We start from the raw sequence: 18,220 nt of genomic DNA, 5'->3' as shown, positions 1-18,220 counted from the left end.
AACAAAAATGAATATGCATATGAAAGCCTATATGAAGATGTTTTTTTTTATTTTAAAAATATACATTTCCCAAAAAATAAATACTATGTCAAACATTTCCCAACAAAATAGTCATCAAAATCTGGGGGAATACTGATGAAATATCATGGAATGTTCCTTTAGCTCAGGGTGATCAACCTCATCTGCAAAGGGCTTGTGTGGCTGCAGGTTTCATTCTAATTAAACAAGAGCATAACTGACTGTTTACTCAAGTAGTCTCAGTTTTCAAATCAGATGGTCTCCTGCTTGATTAGAATGAGAACCTCTTTTGTAAATAAGATTAGGCAGCCCACTTTTATCCCAAAATTATCTGAGGATTGTCTGCCCTCTTGTGGACATCTAATGCAGTGCAATCAAAAAGGTATAAAACGTTTTTTTTCTCCCCTTAACACAGGCTTCCTAAGACACGATCAATGGACAATTTGGTGTCCGCTTGTGAAAATGGTGTGGCCCTGACTCGCACCTCCAGCGACCCAAACCTCAACAAGCACTGCCAGGAGGGACGGCCACCTCTGGAGCCGATGTCTGGCCAGGGAGGCGGTTCAACAGACAGCCCGGAGGACACCTCTGACACCGGACTGGGCAGCGAGGACCAGGAGGTGGAGATCTGCGAAGAGACCCCGCCCTCAGCATCTCCTGAGCCTAGTGAGGATGGCTGCATGGACGTGAGGGTAGAGCCTTGTTTGACCACACAGCCTTTGCCGTCCTTGTCACACCCCGTAACGTTAGACCAGGCTCCTCCCACGCCACAAGTCCTGCCAATTTTACACCAAGCCCTGCCTCAGACCACCAGTCCTCCCACCCCACCTTCACCACAGGAAGAGGATGCCAGGGGTGCTAATGCCCCTCCCTCATTTGCTACTACAGCAGATCTACTTAGTGCTCAACTAGGTAATGGCACTGAGATGCTAGAGCGCTCCAGCGAGCCACTTAGCTTCCCCTCACCTAGTGCTGTCGAGCTTTTGGCCATCAAACAGCTCCCCTCTCTTGCCCCGCTGGAGGACTCTACAGAGACGCTGACGGAGCAGGGTCCCACCCAGCCCGAGCTGCATCCTACACAGAAAGCCAGTACAGGCAAGGCCCAGGTTTCGGCCCAGGTACAAATTGATGAAAAAAGGACTCAGAATGGTAAAAGCACTGAGCTCATCCCATTAAAGGCCACAGCGCCCCCTGCTGACTATACACGAGCAGCACGGCGCCTGATCTCGCAGAGCCAGCTGACAGACCTCTCTCTGCTGGGCTCGCATTGGGACAGTATGCAGGGCCTGGTCCAGTCAGCCTGCGGAGGGACCCTCCAGCAAAGTGGCTTTCAGGGCCGCCGCCTGGCTAACAAGCTCCTCCGTGTCCAGGGAGTGAGCTCCAGCAGCAGTCAGTGCTGTCCCCCTCGGTCTCCTGGCAGTCCTGTCCAGTCCGGCTGGATCTCTGCTGTTAAAAACACCAGCTATGCCGCACTCTATGCTTCGTCGTCCTCATCGTCAGCTCTGGGACCCTCCTTCCGTCAGATCCTGCCGGCAGCTCACATTTCGCCTTCTTTGGGTGGATCACCAGGGCTGTTTCAGGCTCCCGCATACCTGGACGACGATGGTCTGCCCGTGGCGGTGGATGCCGTCCAGCAGCGTCTGCGCCAAATTGAGGCCAGCTATAAACAAGAGGTGGAGGTGCTGCGGCGGCAGGTGAAGCAGCTGCAGATGAAGCTGGAGAGCAAGCAGTACTGCTCGCCCCCGTCTGAACCTGACGTAGATTACGAGGACGACATTGTGAGTTTCTTTAAGTTCACTGAAGACAGCATGAAATTTACAATGACTTCACAGACATTTTAATAACTTTTTACTGTTCTGAATATCCACATTTCTAAAAGAATAGTATTCAAATGTTCAAATGAGAAAATATTTTAGATTGTTGCAACTGCTTTGTTTATTATGTGGAGCCAGCATAAGAAGTGATCAGTACTTTGGTTGAGTAGTGATTTATCTTTGTAAATCATTTTTTTAGGCAGATAAGATTTAACATACTATCAGTTGACCTAGAGAATAATAAAATGCACAATTTGCACTATTCAAATTTGTCATATTTTTGTTTGAAATATGTCCATATATAGTTGCATTTCAAATTGAATGTGAGATCCAGTGTTTGATGGTGTCAAAAATATACTTAAAAATTAGTTTATTTCAGTTTTTATTCCAAACCACACATGCTTTTTCAAATACTCGATTAATTAAACACCGACATATAAATACTAAATACTGCCTTGAGTTTGGATATCCATATGTTTGAATTACCTCACCCATCCCAAATACTAAGGTCCAGTGTTTACTTGTACAATACTAAGTGATTACTTGTGGCAGTAAGCTGTTTACATCAGGTAGTTTCTAGTTCTGATCTGTTATGTATTAAACTCTCCTATCTGCTTGTCTTCACAGACTTGCCTGCGAGAATCCGATGACAGTGACAAAGAGGACTCTCTGTCTGACCACAGCGAGGACCGCCTCAGTGAGGGCAGCTGGGACCGCGTGGAGAGGAAGGATACCGAGGTCAGCCTCCCTCATAGCCTGCTGCAGGTTTCTGCCTTTCTGCTTTTAGTATGGCACTGATCTGAGACCAGCTGTTCTTACTCTAATGCTACTCTAAACTGTTAAGAGAAATCTCAAAACTGACCTCAGATCAGCGGCTGCTTGTTTCTGAAAGCTGCTCTTCCTCGCCACCTCAGGCTGCCTTTTACCGGTTTCGCAAATAAGATCTGAGCCTGGATGTTAAGGTCTGTCTCTTTTTCACCCTCTTCCAGGTTACCAGATGGGTACCAGACCACATGGCCTCACACTGCTTCAACTGTGACTGTGAGTTCTGGATTGCCAAGAGACGCCATCACTGCAGGTGAGAGGTGCTAAACAGAAAGTGCATTAACAAATGATTATACTATTCTACTAATTCTACTAATAACTGTTCCTGATTCTATGCACATTGATTTTAATAACACTCAATAAAGTATATGCTAATTTATCTATTTTTAAATGAAAAAAAAATAGAGAAAAAAAAGGAGATTTGAATCACTGTTGTGAAGTCAGAGATTTGCACCACTAATTTAACTATATACTGATGCACCAGGGTTATTATTGTTGTTTATGGTTATCAAGAAATTAAAACAGGATGTTTTAAAAATACAAAAACTTAAAAGGTGTGTAAGATCCATTAAAACAAGAATGAAAACTAAATACTTTTAAAGCAGAGGAAAGAAAGGTTAGTTTTAGAGTTTTCATTATATAAAGGATGGTGTGGTTTCAATTTTATCCGCAAAGGGCTGGTGTGGCTGCAGGTTTTCATCACAACAAAGCATAACAAACACATAATCAGTTGTTTTATAGACTGAACTGATTGATTAAAAGAGAAGAATCAGGTTCTTGTTTGAAACGAAAACCTGCACCCACACCAGCCCTTTAAGGATAACATGGACATCCCTGGTGTAGAACCAAGCTTAGCGCAGTCTACTTTTGAGCTAATTTAGCACCACAAAACTCATCAGAAGAAAATGTGTCCAATTTGTAGCTCCACCCCAGTTTCTGACAAAAATATTCACCATAATACCAAAAACTGAAACTTAGTAAAAGTCTTCATTTAAAAAAACAAAATTCAAACTATTGATGTGCTCTTGTAATTAACTGAAACTTAACTGAAATTGAAAACCACAAAAAAATCTAAATAAAACCTAATCAGACAAATTTGAAAATTAAATAACGCTGGATGTGTGTCTCTCTTTGTGCCTCCAAAGGAACTGTGGGAACGTGTTCTGTAAAGACTGCTGCCACTTGAAGCTGCCCATTCCGGATCAGCAGCTCTACGACCCGGTGCTGGTGTGTAACTCCTGCTACGACTTGCTGTTGGAGAGTCGCACACGTGAGCTCCGCTCGCAGCAGCTCAAGAAGCCCATCGCGACGGCCTCCAGCTGAGCGTGCCAGTCACATCCAGTCACACTGTGGGCTGCGTAGGTGCCCTTAGAGGTGCCTGATGTTTTTGGCAGAGGTGCCCCTGCCCACACTGCTTTGTGAGGGAGAGGATGATGAGGACTCATGGGGGTCATTATGAGCTGATGCGCTGGGACGAAGGGGCAAAGACTGGACAGACAGGCGGACGAAGGGAGTCCAGAAGAGAGAGAAAGGTGTTGTGTGAGGTTTTTTAATCTCGTGTAGGTGAACTGACAGATCTCTCTGGTTGAGGAGAACTATCGGCTACAGCCTGCCAGCGTCCTGCTGGCTAACGGCATCAGTCCACCAGGGGGCGGCATAGCTAAACTGAAATGCCCCACATTTGAGACTGAAAGGGCCTGTTTCATCTCAAAATCGGTTCACCTCACCAAACCTGTTACCCCGTTGAGACCTGTGCATCATGGTCACACAGATTTAGCCCTTTGGAGCTTATGTACACACAAATATACGAACACACACACCTCAACGGACAATCTCTTGCCTGCCCTTGAAGCCGGTGACTCCGAAGCCTTGTACTCATCCTACCTGAGGCTTACCGTTTAAAGAAATAAAAAAAAAAAAAAAGAAATCGCTGCTGCTACAGTATTTAAAAGAATTTAATTTTGTATCCTTACTTTTGTGCACTATAAGCTGTTGTAAATTTGGAGGGAAATTGAGACCAAACCCAAGGAAAAGGGAGAGAAACCTGCGGTTTGTTTACTCGCTGTGGTCTGTTCTGGTGGGCTGTGCCTGTGCTAAGCTTGAATGTAGTGTTTTTTTTTGTTTTTTTTTGTTTTGTTTGTTTTTTTTTATAGTGTTTTGTATGTTTGTGTGGGAGTTACTAAAAAGACATGTTGCCATTTGACACTGATCTGAGGCCAGTTTAGTCTGTTCACTAAAAGTGATTAAAATTGAGGGCTTGGTTAGGAGGAGCTTGTCTTAGATCAGCGCAAAAGCGTTTCTCTGTGAGTGACTGAGAGAGCAGTTATCATCACTATACACATGCATCTGGTGGGTCGCGTGCTTGTCCCTTTCTGCTCTGTGTTTCGAAGACAAAAAAAAAAAGTTATGCACCACATTTTTCTGGACACTAAGTGAAACTGTAGCAATGTTGTACTGTTCCTCCTAATCAAGGAATGACTAAAATATAAAGTAACAGAAAGTTGCAAGTTAAAACGAGAGCCATTTCATTGTTTGGACATGGTTAATGTTTTATTTTGTGTTTGTCTCATTTGAACATTACGCAATAGCATTATATACTCAAAACCATGATTTTATTATTTTTTTTGTTTTGCTTTTATTTCTTTGTTTTTCTATCAGAAATGGTTCCTTGACATTGCTGTATGTTTATTGTTTAATGATGTTCCTTGAAATAATAGTGCCATTTATTTTTCTTTTTTTGTATGATTTATTTTTTTGCCTTCTTTTCTCATGGAATACACCATGTTACTTATCAGTAACAATCTAACACGTTCAGAGGTACAAATAGTTAGCTAGCTAACGAGTATTTTCTGAGGTTCCAGTCAGGTTCCGCAATGTCTAATGGCTTAGGTCTTTTTTTCAAATGGCTGATGATGATGATGATGATGATGATGAAGGAACATTTTTGATTTAGAACGTTAAAATAATGAACCCAGAAATGTAATATATAGTTATCTGTACTAGTGGCTAAAACTTGTCACTTAGTGAATAATTGTTGTAAAGAAATGCACTGTCCAAGTCAAATCCCATGGGTTAAATAAAAAGATATGTCTATGAGAGCTGCATAGCGTTGTTGTTTTCGTTTGTTTTTTATAATAACAAAATAAGAATTTAAATAATTTTGTGAGTAGTAGATTTAACTCATTCATTTTTGTGGTCTGCCCCAATTTTATTTATTCAATATAATCGGTAGATTACTCTATTACTAATAACATTCAATAGTGGCAAAACAAGAAGAGCTGTTATAATTTATTACATAACATCAAAATGCTTCACTTAAATTACAGTTAGCAAGAAGCTTTAAGAAATGGCCATAACTGTTCATTGCTGGGGGTAAAGTTGTTGGGCTATACTTAGTTCGTCATAATATTTTTTTTGGGGCACGAAAAAGAAAGTATTTGCCTTAAAATCTTAAAAATATGTTGGAAGGAACTTTCTCCCAGGGGTTGTTGTACACACACACTCTGTCTGACACCTGCTCATCCAACAGCTCTTCTGAAATCAAAAGGGTATTAATAAGACATTTGTCCACCCTTTGCTGATGTAACAGCCTCTACTGTAATCTGGGGACCCCAGTCTTGTCTACAAAGGGCTGCTGCGTAGCCAAGCAGGCGCTCGCTCAGGGCTCGATTTGAGGGAGGTGTAAGAGGATGCCGTCCCCTTGGTTTGAAAAACAAACCAAAAGGCAAAAAAACATTGCCTTTGTAAAACTACCACCTCGTCCCACCCTCGTCCATTCTTTCTGGATTAATGTCAGTGTGAGATAGTCAGACGTGTACTGTTTATATTTGTCAGTGGCTCCCAAACTGGCCATTATTGCGGTTAAGCTGATTAGAATTGCAGAGAGCTTATACAAATAGGCTCTTGAAATGCGGGACATCTGAAGCGTCCTTGTTTTAACCTGTGCTAAAACGTAATTGTAACTACAGTTCGTTACAGACCCCAGCGTGCTGTTCAAACTCACCACCCCCCCCCCACCCCCCCTTGATTTTCTTAAAATTTGACCACTGAGCTCACCCTATATAACTAACTTTGGGACAAACAAGTGGAATCAGGTGAGCTCCTGCTTGTTTGGAATGAAAACCTGCAGCCACACCGACCCCAAGACTGATGATCCCGACACTAGATGTTGAAACATTGCTGTGAGAATTTGACTGCATTCAGCCGCAAGAGGATCATCAGTGAGGTCAGGTACTGATGTTGATTAGTTGTGGATCACAAACACTACTCCACCTCACCCCAATGGTATTTGATGGAGCTCCATCAAGACGTAGAAGTTTTAAAAGCGGCATACAGTACTAAAGATCTTGGGTTTCTTGGGTCTACTTGGATGTTTTACGTCAAAAATGTTGACACACTGGAAACTATTGTTCTAGATAAATCTCGTCTTAGCCTAGCTAAGCTGCTGCATCACTAGCATATCAGTCTCAAGCACATTATGTGAGTGACGTGCTCCTGATATTTGCTCATGTCATTAAACACGGGTATGATTGCGTCAGAATGATGATGCACGTTACTAACAAACGCAGAGTAAAAATGGTTTTGGCAACCGTAATATAGTGTGTTAGAGAGGCTGCTCAAGCAGTCCACTATAGTCATGGTAGCCAGCAGGCCTGAGAACAATGTAAACACACAGGCTAGCCTTCATGGCGCAGCATTTTTCATGCCATGCTGTCATGCCTTAAACAAATATTTAACCGTAGTAAAAAAGAAAGATGTGTTTGTGTTATCTACATCATTTAAATAAACACACCTGTGCCATTAGCACAGAACTTCCACAAAGCCTCAGACAGTTTATATATATATATATATATATATCTCGCTGCTGTCAGAGCAAAACAGTAATGGTAACTTTACAGGAGAAGGAAAAAACATACTTTAATTTTAATGTAAGTCAATGGAACCAGACTTTGGGCCGTTTCTTTTGGTCTGTTCATCATGAAATGTACACACAATGTAAAGAGCAACAGGCATTTTCCAGACGTCAAAAACTGAAAATTATGAAAAGCTGCCAAAAATTGAAAGACAAAGTTTTGTTCCAATAGCAGCGAGAGTACAACCCTGTTACCCAAAAAATAGACTAAAAGTAAATCATTAGAATGTCCTTAATGGCCTCTTGCCATTAGCATGGATGCTAGTTAATTACATTTTGTGTATTTGCTAATTCTACGCTAAAAAGTTACTCATACTTAAACATTTTTGAACGGTTGAATGCATGTTTTCTTAGATTCAACGAGTTACAAGGGCTAAATGGCACCCCAATCATGGAATCACCCGTCTGTTCTCAGGCCCCTCCAGTATTGTTTTTGATGTATTATTTTTGGTGTTTTTGTCTTGCTTTTAGGCTGGTCTTAATGAATTATTTGACTGGAAAACATTAAAGCAATCTGGCAACCATGCTTGTGGAAGGCGTCTGGTGCCGAGACCAGTGTTTGACCAATAGCTATACTGGTATCACTACAAAGTAATTGTGCCTTCTTTTCTTTTCTTTGTCTTTTGTTTCACTTCCCGACTCCACAGAGCCACTGGGCCCCTGAGATTACATTCTGCACTTGAGACGTATTGTTTGCTCTTTTTTTGCTCTGCACCAGTCGAAAGATCAAAGGAAGATGGATGCATGAACAACACGTGATAAATGGATGAATGGAATAGTTTCTTGTAGTTTAGTGAGGTTAATGATACGCCTGTTCGTAGTGGCTATCAAAGGTTTTGCGGTTCATGGCACAAGGTCAAGTGTGCGCTGTATCCTGTTTCCAAAAAGACTGTGGGATTTTGGAATTTCTCTTACAATACAAGCATAAACTCTCTCACTGCCACTTTAACTAGACAATAAACAAACGAGAAGTTGCGCAACTTAGTACAAGAGCAGGGAAAGTGAGAGCAATGGGAGCTTGAGAGTTCAAGCATGAATGTCAATAGGTTTTCGTGCAGTAGATGAAGATTGAGAAGCAGTGTTAGGAGCACCAGGGTGAAGAGCATTTCTTGTGCTTTGGGTGAAAACATGAAATCTTACCATATGTATGGCTTGATAAATCAAGGACCAGCAAAATCAATGGGTTTCTATGGAAGAATGAAAGAAACTTGAGCAGGGTTAGACAGATAAGCACTATAACATGAAATGCAGTCATGGAAAAATGCAGTTTGGATAGATTTGGCGACCATGGCACAAAGATTCACAAAATCAGTGGCATTCTGTAGGTTGATAGAAGGATCAAAAGTTTGAATTGTTAAAGGAGTGCAAGCATGTATGAATGCAGTTTCGCATTTCTGAGAGTTCCTGATTCCAGTGAAACTCTGACCTGTGGCATCACTACAGTGCTGGAAATCGTGTTATTTCCTTCACCATTTGAAAGACTGATTATTGCTATTATTCCATTTAAAATCTCATTTAAAAGTCAGGCACCAGTTGAATTCCTTTTAACTAAAAAAATACATAAACTGGCTGCCTTAAAATAGGAAGTTAACAGAGCAGCGAACTTTGTTTCACATTCTGTTACTTTATTATTTGAATTTCAGTGAACTCAAAATCTTAAACCAAACAGGGGCCGGATTCACAAATGTGTCTTAAGAAAGAAAATCTTCTTAAAAGCGTTTTATTTTTTAACTTCATTCTTAAGAAAAGATTTACAAGAAATGGTCAATAAATAATGTCTTAAGAATTCTCTTATTTTCTTTTCTTAACTTTTTTCTTAAGAATAATTCTAAGAACAACTGGTATTCTTGAAAATGTTATGTTCTTGAATGTTTTCTTTTCTTCTGAGCAGATTAAGCTAAATAAAGGAAGTTAGTACTAAATTAACACCTAATTCTAAATGTATCTTGCATCGTTTATGGTACGTGATAAAATGCATCGTAGCGTACACGAGGAAATAAAAGTGAATAAAAGAATATCTTAAGAAAATAATTAAGGCTACCTTAAGGTAATATTTGAGGACTTCTTTTTTTTTTCGACCATTGAATTTAAGAACATTCTTATGAACTCCTTAGTGTTTGTCTTAAGAACCTTCACAAGTCTTTTCTTAAGAAAGCTTTTGTGAATCTGGCCCCAGGTTACTAACCTTTTTTAAGTTAAAACACTGAATCATTTTCACAGTGTAGTGCCAGTGCTAATGGTGTATCAGAAGAAGAGGACACTATCTGTTTTTTCAGGTCAGATTCTTTAGGAAACATCTCAATGCATCACAAAATCTCTTTGTGTATGATTCAAAAATGCAGGGGTGGAACACAGACGCTCAGGAGCAAAGCACTGGAATAAAAGCTTGGGTAATGTCCGTCACACAGAGTCAAGACAAATATGGATTTCCTGACCAGTGCTGCACGTTTGAATGTCATAGCTGGTCCAGAACCATCTGCAATGCTTTCAGTGCTATTTCTTTCCTTGATGCAGTTGGTTGGTGCTACCAGCCCCAAATGTCCTATGAAACACCATGCAAAGATGATAAAAGATTACTGAACTTCATAACATTATTTAATGCCAAATTATTAAAATGTGTCCAATATTAAAACCACTGTATATTTTACAAATTATGCCTACTTTTCTTATTAACTACCACACCTATCCAAAGACTCATATGGTAAAAATGTAAACATTTCTTTAATGGAATATTAAACAAAGAGCATAAAGGATATTGTTGTGAGAGGAGCATTCTTTAAAAAATGAACCCACATTCCTTCCACGTTAGAAATAAAGGGTCTGTGCAGGTACGTTTTACATTCATCAAGGTACAAACAATGTAACAATGTACCCTCAAAGGTACAGCAGTGGTTTTAAGGTCCAATTGTTGAAACTTAAATAGGTTTTTCCAGGTGAAAAGTACGTATTTGTACCTTTTCATAACCTAATGTTTTAAAACAGATCAATAAAATAAACAGCCTGGAGACGAGACGGGGTGTGTGGAGTCGATACAACTTAGAAAATATAATTTCAATGGATTATGGTATAATTATGTTCCCTGACTAAAGGTACTGAGATGTACCCTTGAGGGTACCGGCCCAGTGACAAGAGGGGTACTGCCCCAGTGACAGTGTCATACTTTTATTTGAGAGTTTACAGCAGAGAACTGAACTTTACAAAAGTTTAAGAATGATGTAATGGCGATCTAATAATAACGTAATATAATTATAAGACTGCACTAATAATAATAATGTGATAATAATGTAAGACCAGTGAAATATTTTCCTACATCCAACCCAAGAATCACTGAGGAATGTTTTTCTTTAAGAATGTATGTCTCTCTTACATTTAGTCAAAAACATGAAGCTTCCCTCTTCAGTAAACACAAATTAGATCCTTAATGACCACTGGGAATCTAATATGTTTTTACAGAAGAAGGTAAGCATGGTTGATGCATCATTTAAGTTGAGAATGGTTGTTAGTGGCTCCTGAGTGCTTACCTCACCCAGGCCCTGACCATGGTGCTGAAATCCAAATCCAGCGTTCATACTTGGCTTCTCGTCTAGAAAGCAGTGATAAAGAAGTAAGTGGTTAATAGTTACATGGACTCAAGTAAAGTTCTGATGGATGTGTACATCTCTGAGTATTTTCAAATTACTTTTACTTCTACGCAGGAACATTTGTGAGGAAAGAAAATTTTACCTTTCGAGTTGAGTTAGGTTTAATTTCATTCTATCCTGTTAGTGACAGCAGCTGGACTGCTTTGCTATTGATCCCACCTCTCACTTACAAACTTCAGTATTTTATTTTAGACCAAAGGGATCCCAAAAAGAGAAGAACAGAGCCTAACAAATTTAATTTCGGTTGCTGGCAGATGCTAAATGTGCTAAGAAGTTCTACTGTAGTTCTAAAGTGAACTCAGCACTCTTTTTTACTGTCACTCAAGTTGTTTTTGTTAGGCTATATTTACATCTACTTGAATCATTATGTCTGTGAAGTGACAGTATTTTTATTTAAGTAAAAGTACTGTTAATGTCATTGTGGTTGTTACCAGGGTATGAATATTGTGCCATTCAGGTGTAAAATGCATTCTGTTACATTGAACAACATCAGTAACACCACGGACCGTCGCTCCACTGACAAAATTACTCAAATTTGATCTTTTATAAAATACAGTCCACTGCCAAAGTCACACTGTACATAGAAAATTACATTGTATTCATATTATTTTATTTCAATTTCAAAATCACTTCATGCGTCATGAGTAACACCACTGACACCATCTTTCTGTGTTGTCAATATTTTAGCCAAATATAAAAAGAGATTTCATTAACTGTGGACTTCTCAGAGTTACTCTTTCTTCCTTTCAAATATCCATACAATCCATACATAAATTCCTTTTGTTAATGACATTTTGTTTCTGCAACACCGCTGACAAAATTTATTATCAAAATAAAAACGTATTTATGTATTTAAAATGAATTTATAATACAGGACAGACAATAATCTTAATGTAATGTTACAATTCATATTATAATTAAAACTGAAAAACAAGCATCAATGATGTTTCACATAAAAATAATTCTTCAGAAACTGAGACTAAAGTTCTTTTGCTTTAAATGACACTGTACCTTAATTATGTGCATTCAATTTATTCACTACAAAAACAATTAGAACACTACCAAAACTTTACCAAATGTTTCAGTAGTGACTGTTTCGGTAGTGACAATTTTAGCTAATTTTGAGCAGAGGAATTTAAGAACGCTAGCCAGAACCTGACTAGTAAACACAGCTTTGATCAGTTATACACACATAAAAGCATAATATTTTCATTCAAACACAAAAATGTTTACTTCATTGCAGAAAATATGTGTTTCAGTAGTGACAGTTCTTAATGTTACACACTGATTTTCAGACTTTGGGACACATTTACATCAAAACAATGGGATCTCACTGCTCACCAAGTGGCCTTGGGGGACAGTTACAGTCTGGCGCCTCTGGCATCAGAACTGCTGCACCATTTAAGGTGGAACTGAAAATTCAAACAAGAAGCTGCCGAATGTGAAGTAGAAAAATTAGGGGTGGGCGAAAATAAATAATTGTTGCACCCCACCTTTTTGAAGGCATAAAAGTAACTTTACCCTCCTCTGCTATCACTGCAGAATGGCAGGGTTGCCTACAGAGCAGCGCTATCAGCCTGTTAATGAAATAATGTCCTTTTTTATTTGAGGGTCCCATTTCGTAGGGAAGATTTCAACCACTATTTGTTGTAACTCAGTTCCAAGGGGCAAGGTGACACTCGAAAACAAGGAGTAGGGGTAAAAATATGAAATGGGATTGGGCCTAAAACTCTATGTTTTGGTAGTGACATAACATGGGACAGCAATTTTAGCTTTTTTATTTAAAATGAAACTCAAACTTCATTTAAAGGGAGTAAAAAATATCTAAAAAAAATGAGAAAGTATTTATTTTGCAAGCTGAAATGTAGGAGATAGGGTTTGGTTTGTATACATCTATAGTCCGAATACTCTATGACATATTTGGTTTTACTGTGGGTCAGCAGATTGAACTAGTTTGGTGGAATGGACTATAGAAACAAGTCATTTCCAGTGAAAGAGTGCAGAGCCTGCATGAGGCTATTATTGTCCACAATATCAGTCTAAAACAGGCGCGTCTCTGTTACAGTGCTGACACACGCGGTCACCCTGTTCTTCCTTCTCCTCCCCCAGCGGTTCCATCTCGCCAGGCACCACATGTCCGGGCAGTTGAACGTGTACACGATGGGGTTTCCGATGGAGTTGAGCACGAGGAAGGCGTACGCCACGTTCTTGAAAACGATCACGCTCGTCTTGAGCTTTTCGGGGCACGAGCGGTGGGACGCGTCCCACAGCACTCCGGCCAGGAAGGGCGTGTAGGCCACCAGGGCCAAGCCCCAGATGATCCACGCAGTCCTGGTCACGCGCGTCTCGGCGCGCGCGCAGCTGGCGCTGCTGGAGTTCAGCTCCCTCAGCTTCACGATCACGGCCACGTAGGTCACCGAGAGAACGGCGAAGACCACGATGGTGTTGGGGACCACCACAAAGAGCAGGTAGTTGATGCACAGCGGGCCGTACAGCGTTGAAGCCAGTCCACCGTCCGCGCAGTTCCAGCCGAAGAGGGGCAAACTGCCCACGAGCACGGCCAGCGTCCAGCACAGGCCTAACACCTTCAGAACCCTGCTCTTGAGCTGGACGCGCCGCTTGCACACGCCGCGCACCGCCAGGTGGCGCTCCACGCCGATGGCCAGCACGCCGTAGGTGCCCGACAGGACGCCCGTGGTCAGCAGCGCGTAAAGGGGCAGCGGCACGTCCGTGGCGACCACCGAGTTGGCGGGGTCCAGTGCCGTGCGCACGCTCACGTACACCGACGTGGAGCTCGTGAGGGCATCCGAGAGCGCGAGGCTGCACAGCAGCGCGGTGAACGGCCCGCGGTAGGGGCGCGCGCGCGCCAGCACCAGCGCCACAGCCGCCGCGTTCAGGAGCAGCGAGAGCAGACTGGCGGCGCTCACGAGCTCCTCCAGCACCACGATGGCGCCCAGATTGTGCACGCTGCCGTTCAAGTTGAGCTCCTCCGCGCAGTCCATCGCGGGCGAGAGAAGGACAGAGATGTCCGGGTGAAACCGAGCACGGGGGATTTTGGTGCAGCTAAACAAACAAAACCAAAAAATGGCATGCAGTCACGCGCTCTCACCAAATATTTAACCGCGATAAGGACGGGGGCTGCGCGCCTGTGTTGTCTGTAACGTGACGGAAGAACCGAATGCCTAAAACGGTTTTGTACACCTGGACCATCTGCGCAAAACTTCAGAACAAACCCCCCACCACCCCCCAGCGCTTAGAGACCGTTAACGCTCACAGTGCTGAATTACCACCTACAGCACTGAATGAACATATCACAGTGTTGAATGAACACCAGTACTGAAATTTACAATGATGAAATTTACAATGATGAAATTTACAATGATGAAATTTACAATGCAGAATTAATGCATACAGTATTCAGTACTACAAATAGTAATATTTGTAGTGATGAATTTACAGTGCTGAATTATCAACACTTACAGACCTGAATTAACCCCCAGAGTGCATGATTAAAACCAACAGTACAGAATTAACACCTCTAGTCTATGATTAAAATCTTCCTGACTGAATTAACACCTAACGAACCCAAATAACACCTACAGTGTTGTATTAACGTCTAAAGCACTGAATTAACACCTATAGTGCATAATTAGAATCTACATTAATACCCACTGTGTTGAATTATGACCTAAATTTCTGAGGTAACACTCAATGAACACCTACAGTCATGTGAAGAAGTCAGTCCCCTCTCTGAAAGGTTTAGACCTTCAGTATGTCTGGATACAGATATCCTCTCTTCATTTCAACAATGCTGACAGATAAAGGTGATATACTTTAACAAGTGACACCCGAAATTAACATTTTTGTCACCCTTTGTATAACTGAAATAAACAGAAATGCATTTCCCTTATGTGGAATAACTAAGTACAGCCCTATATATATTCCTCAAATGTGCCAAATTGAGATCAGGTGCTAATGATTAGAACCGCATTAGAGAATATCTTGGAGGAACCTGTCTTTGTTGAACCTCAGATCGGATCTCGTTCACTCTTTGTTGTTAAATTGTGTGGTGTGATCATGTCTATGCAAATGAGCTCTCTGCGGCCTTCAGAAAGAAGGTTGTAGATGTCTCTGAGTCTGGGAAGGGGTTTGAGAAGTGTTTCTGAAATATTAGAAATTAATCCCTCCACTGGGAGATCATCTATGAGTAGAGATTTAAAACCAATGCCAATATGTGCAGGCCCAGCAAATTTAACCCAGGAGCAGACCACAAGATGCTAAAAGAAGGCCACCGAATTTAATCATAGGATCAAGTAGCTCTTGAACTTTGGATGTCCAAGTGCATGCATCTACCATTAGAATGGTACTGCATAAATTTGACCTGCAATGGAGGTGCATCAGGAGGAAGCTGGCTTTGCTGTCTAAAAAAGACATGAGAGCAAGAATAAGTTTGCTAATCAATATCTAGGCAAGGACCAGGACTTCTGGAACAATGTGATATGGACAGGCCAAAGACGAGTCAAAGACGAGAGTTGTTTGGCCAGAGTACCAGTTGTTTGGCGAAAACCAAAGAAAGCATTTGATCAGAAGAGTCTCACTAACTGTAAAACATGGTGGTAATGGTTTGGTATGGTTTTTTGGCTAGGCCAACTTATAATCACAGAATCGACTATGAATTCTTTTTCAAACCAAAGTGTTTAAGGAGAATGTGAGGCCATCTGCCAAAAAGTTGAAGCTGCAGAACTGGACCTTCCAACAGGATAAAGATCCCAAACCCATAAGTAAATCCACCAAAGAATGGCTCAAAATGAAAAAATTGAGTTCTGTGGAATGGCCCAGTCAAAGCCCAGATCTGAATCCCATTACAACGCTGTTGGGGGATTTGAAACGGGCTATACATGCAAGAAGCCCCTCAAACAGTGCACAGTTGAAAATTTCCACATGAAGAAGTGTGAAAAAATTTCTCCTAGCAGATGTGGGAAACTGCTAGACAGTTACAGGAAACCTACATGACGTTGTTTCTGTCAAAAAGAGCAAGATCAGTTGCTCAAGCCAGGGGTGTACTTACTTTTTGAATTAACAGCTATAGTGAGAAAAAAAAATTATATATATATATATATATATATATATATATATATATATATATATATATATATATATATATATATAGAAAGGTTCTTCTATTGTTACAATGTCAAGCTTGTACCAATAGAAGAACACTTTTTAGTACTATATAGAACTCTTTTCAAAAAGCCATCTACAGCACATTCTGCATCAATCTGAAGAACCCTTTCATGATGAACCCTTTAATCGTGCAAAGGGTTCTTTGAGTGTTCTTTACTAAAGAACCCTTGAAGAACCATCTTTATTAAGAGTGCAGTGTGAAAATTCAAAAAGTATCAAAATCAATAAAGTTCTGTTAGAGTTTGGAGGGCTGAATGAAAGAAGTTAGACAGACGAGTGCTACCAGTATGAAATACAGTTACGTGCTTTGGATCAAAAGTTGAATGTTTACACCAAATTGGTTTTAACTTGAAATGAGTAAAAAATAAACAGGTTTGCGGATGGCAGATACTAACTTTGCTGGCTCAAGCTTGCCAACTAGGCCAACAAGGCCTTGAAATATAAATCAAAGTCCATGATATAAAAAGTGGGGATAAAGGAGGAGTAAAGATGTGAAAATGAGATGAATACTTTGTTTCCCTACTTGGAGTCTCCACAGTAACTTTGATGGGTTTTAGATTAAAAGTTAAAAGCAGTTTGAACAAATGTCTATGGAAATACGCCTGTGGGAAAAACGAACAGATGGAGGGATGAAAAGAGGGGTGTGGCAGTATCTTTTTAGCACTTCTCTAAAACTACATGACAAGATTTCAAAGTTGGTGAGGAAAAAGTTGCATTAAACATCAACAGTGTGGAAATAACATTTACAGCGTTAAATAAACATCCGCCCTGCTAAATTAAAACATTTAAGCTGTTGCTTTAACATCTACAGTATACTAACATTGTTGAATCTACAGTAGCATCTTTGCCATTGCGCACAGGTGTAACACAGCTGCAGTACTTGGGTGTACCAACAGGTGTCAGCAACGCTCAGCGCCAAAGAGACCCTACATTCACAAGAAGGCTAAGCTGAAGGTCCCTGGTTTTCCGAAGGACCACCAGAGGTGGGTAGAACAGCCCACACCCACACTTAACTAATACTACTGTCACTTAAGTGAAATAATGGCTCAAGTAAAAGTACTCTAAAACTTGAGTAGAGGTCCAAAACTTAAATACCGAGTAGAAGTGCAGTGGAACTTCTTAGCACCATTAAGCATCAGCACAGAACATGAAGTTTTTTTGGTTTGTTCTCTTGTTGCACCCTTGGTCTAAAATAAAATGCTGAACCTTAAACGTTGTGTGTGACCAAACATGAAGCAGCGCAGATACTATCACTAGTATAACATGATGTAATAAAACATAATGATGGTAAATAAATTACTAACTAAATGGTTAATTCACATTTAGTTAGTAATTCATTTACCATCATTGTGTTTTAGTACATAACTGATTAAAACACTACTTTCCTTACTAAAATACTTGAGTAGAGGTACAAGTACCATTTGAAAATACTCAGGAAAGTAAACATCCATTAAAATAGAACTCGAGTAAATGAAACTAAGTAAATGCTGCTAGTTACTACACATCTCGAGGACCAGTGCCCCACTAAAAGATAAGAAGCTAGAACAGGGCCTACACAGCCTTTGCTGTAATACTTTTTGATACATTCTGTGGATACTTACACTTGTGTGCAAAAGATTAAACACCCCTGGTCATGTTTTGTTGATCTTCAGATTTAAAATAAGTTAACACATCCACCACAAGGAATAAACATAAATAGGGCATCTTCTGCAAATTTTAGTGTACACTTTTTATTTTTTATGACATAAAATCCAAAAAAATAAAACAAAATATAAAACATAACTATTGCAAAGGCTACAATTTGTTGTTTTATTTTTTTTAATTCA

General features: G+C 40.4%; 2 protein-coding genes across 10 annotated transcripts in view; one reads left to right on the top strand and one right to left on the bottom strand.

The window, feature by feature from the left end:
• The window catches only part of mtmr4 (myotubularin related protein 4), a 96,640-nt gene extending 90,885 nt beyond the window's left edge, over positions 1-5,755 (top strand). For 7 of the 9 annotated variants that reach the window (XM_036580512.1, XM_036580511.1, XM_036580510.1 and 4 more), the window contains 4 exons: positions 434-1,796; positions 2,460-2,597; positions 2,822-2,910; positions 3,803-5,755. In XM_036580512.1, the coding sequence (XP_036436405.1) occupies positions 434-1,796; positions 2,460-2,597; positions 2,822-2,910; positions 3,803-3,980 (1,768 nt within the window). In that variant the 3' untranslated portion in view covers positions 3,981-5,755. The remainder of the gene's footprint in view (positions 1-433; positions 1,797-2,459; positions 2,598-2,821; positions 2,911-3,802) is intronic. The other 2 variants (XM_036580507.1, XM_036580513.1) reach the window with 1 other exon arrangement.
• A 7,340-nt stretch (positions 5,756-13,095) lies between these two features.
• On the bottom strand, positions 13,096-14,212 carry LOC118815092 (lysophosphatidic acid receptor 3-like). The gene has a single exon (XM_036581026.1). The coding sequence runs from the start codon at positions 14,210-14,212 to the stop codon at positions 13,250-13,252; it is 963 nt and encodes a 320-aa protein (XP_036436919.1). The 3' UTR covers positions 13,096-13,249.
• Between the last annotated feature and the right edge of the window lie 4,008 nt (positions 14,213-18,220).

Source organism: Colossoma macropomum, unplaced genomic scaffold (assembly GCF_904425465.1).
Source record: "Colossoma macropomum unplaced genomic scaffold, Colossoma_macropomum, whole genome shotgun sequence".
Lineage (NCBI taxonomy): Eukaryota > Metazoa > Chordata > Actinopteri > Characiformes > Serrasalmidae > Colossoma > Colossoma macropomum.
This window is presented reverse-complemented; position numbering and strand designations above follow the sequence as displayed.

Excerpts from the sequence above, each read along its gene's own strand:
- LOC118815092 (XM_036581026.1), bottom strand. The coding sequence starts at position 14,212 with ATGGACTGCGCGGAGGAGCTCAACTTGAACGGCAGCGTGCACAATCTG.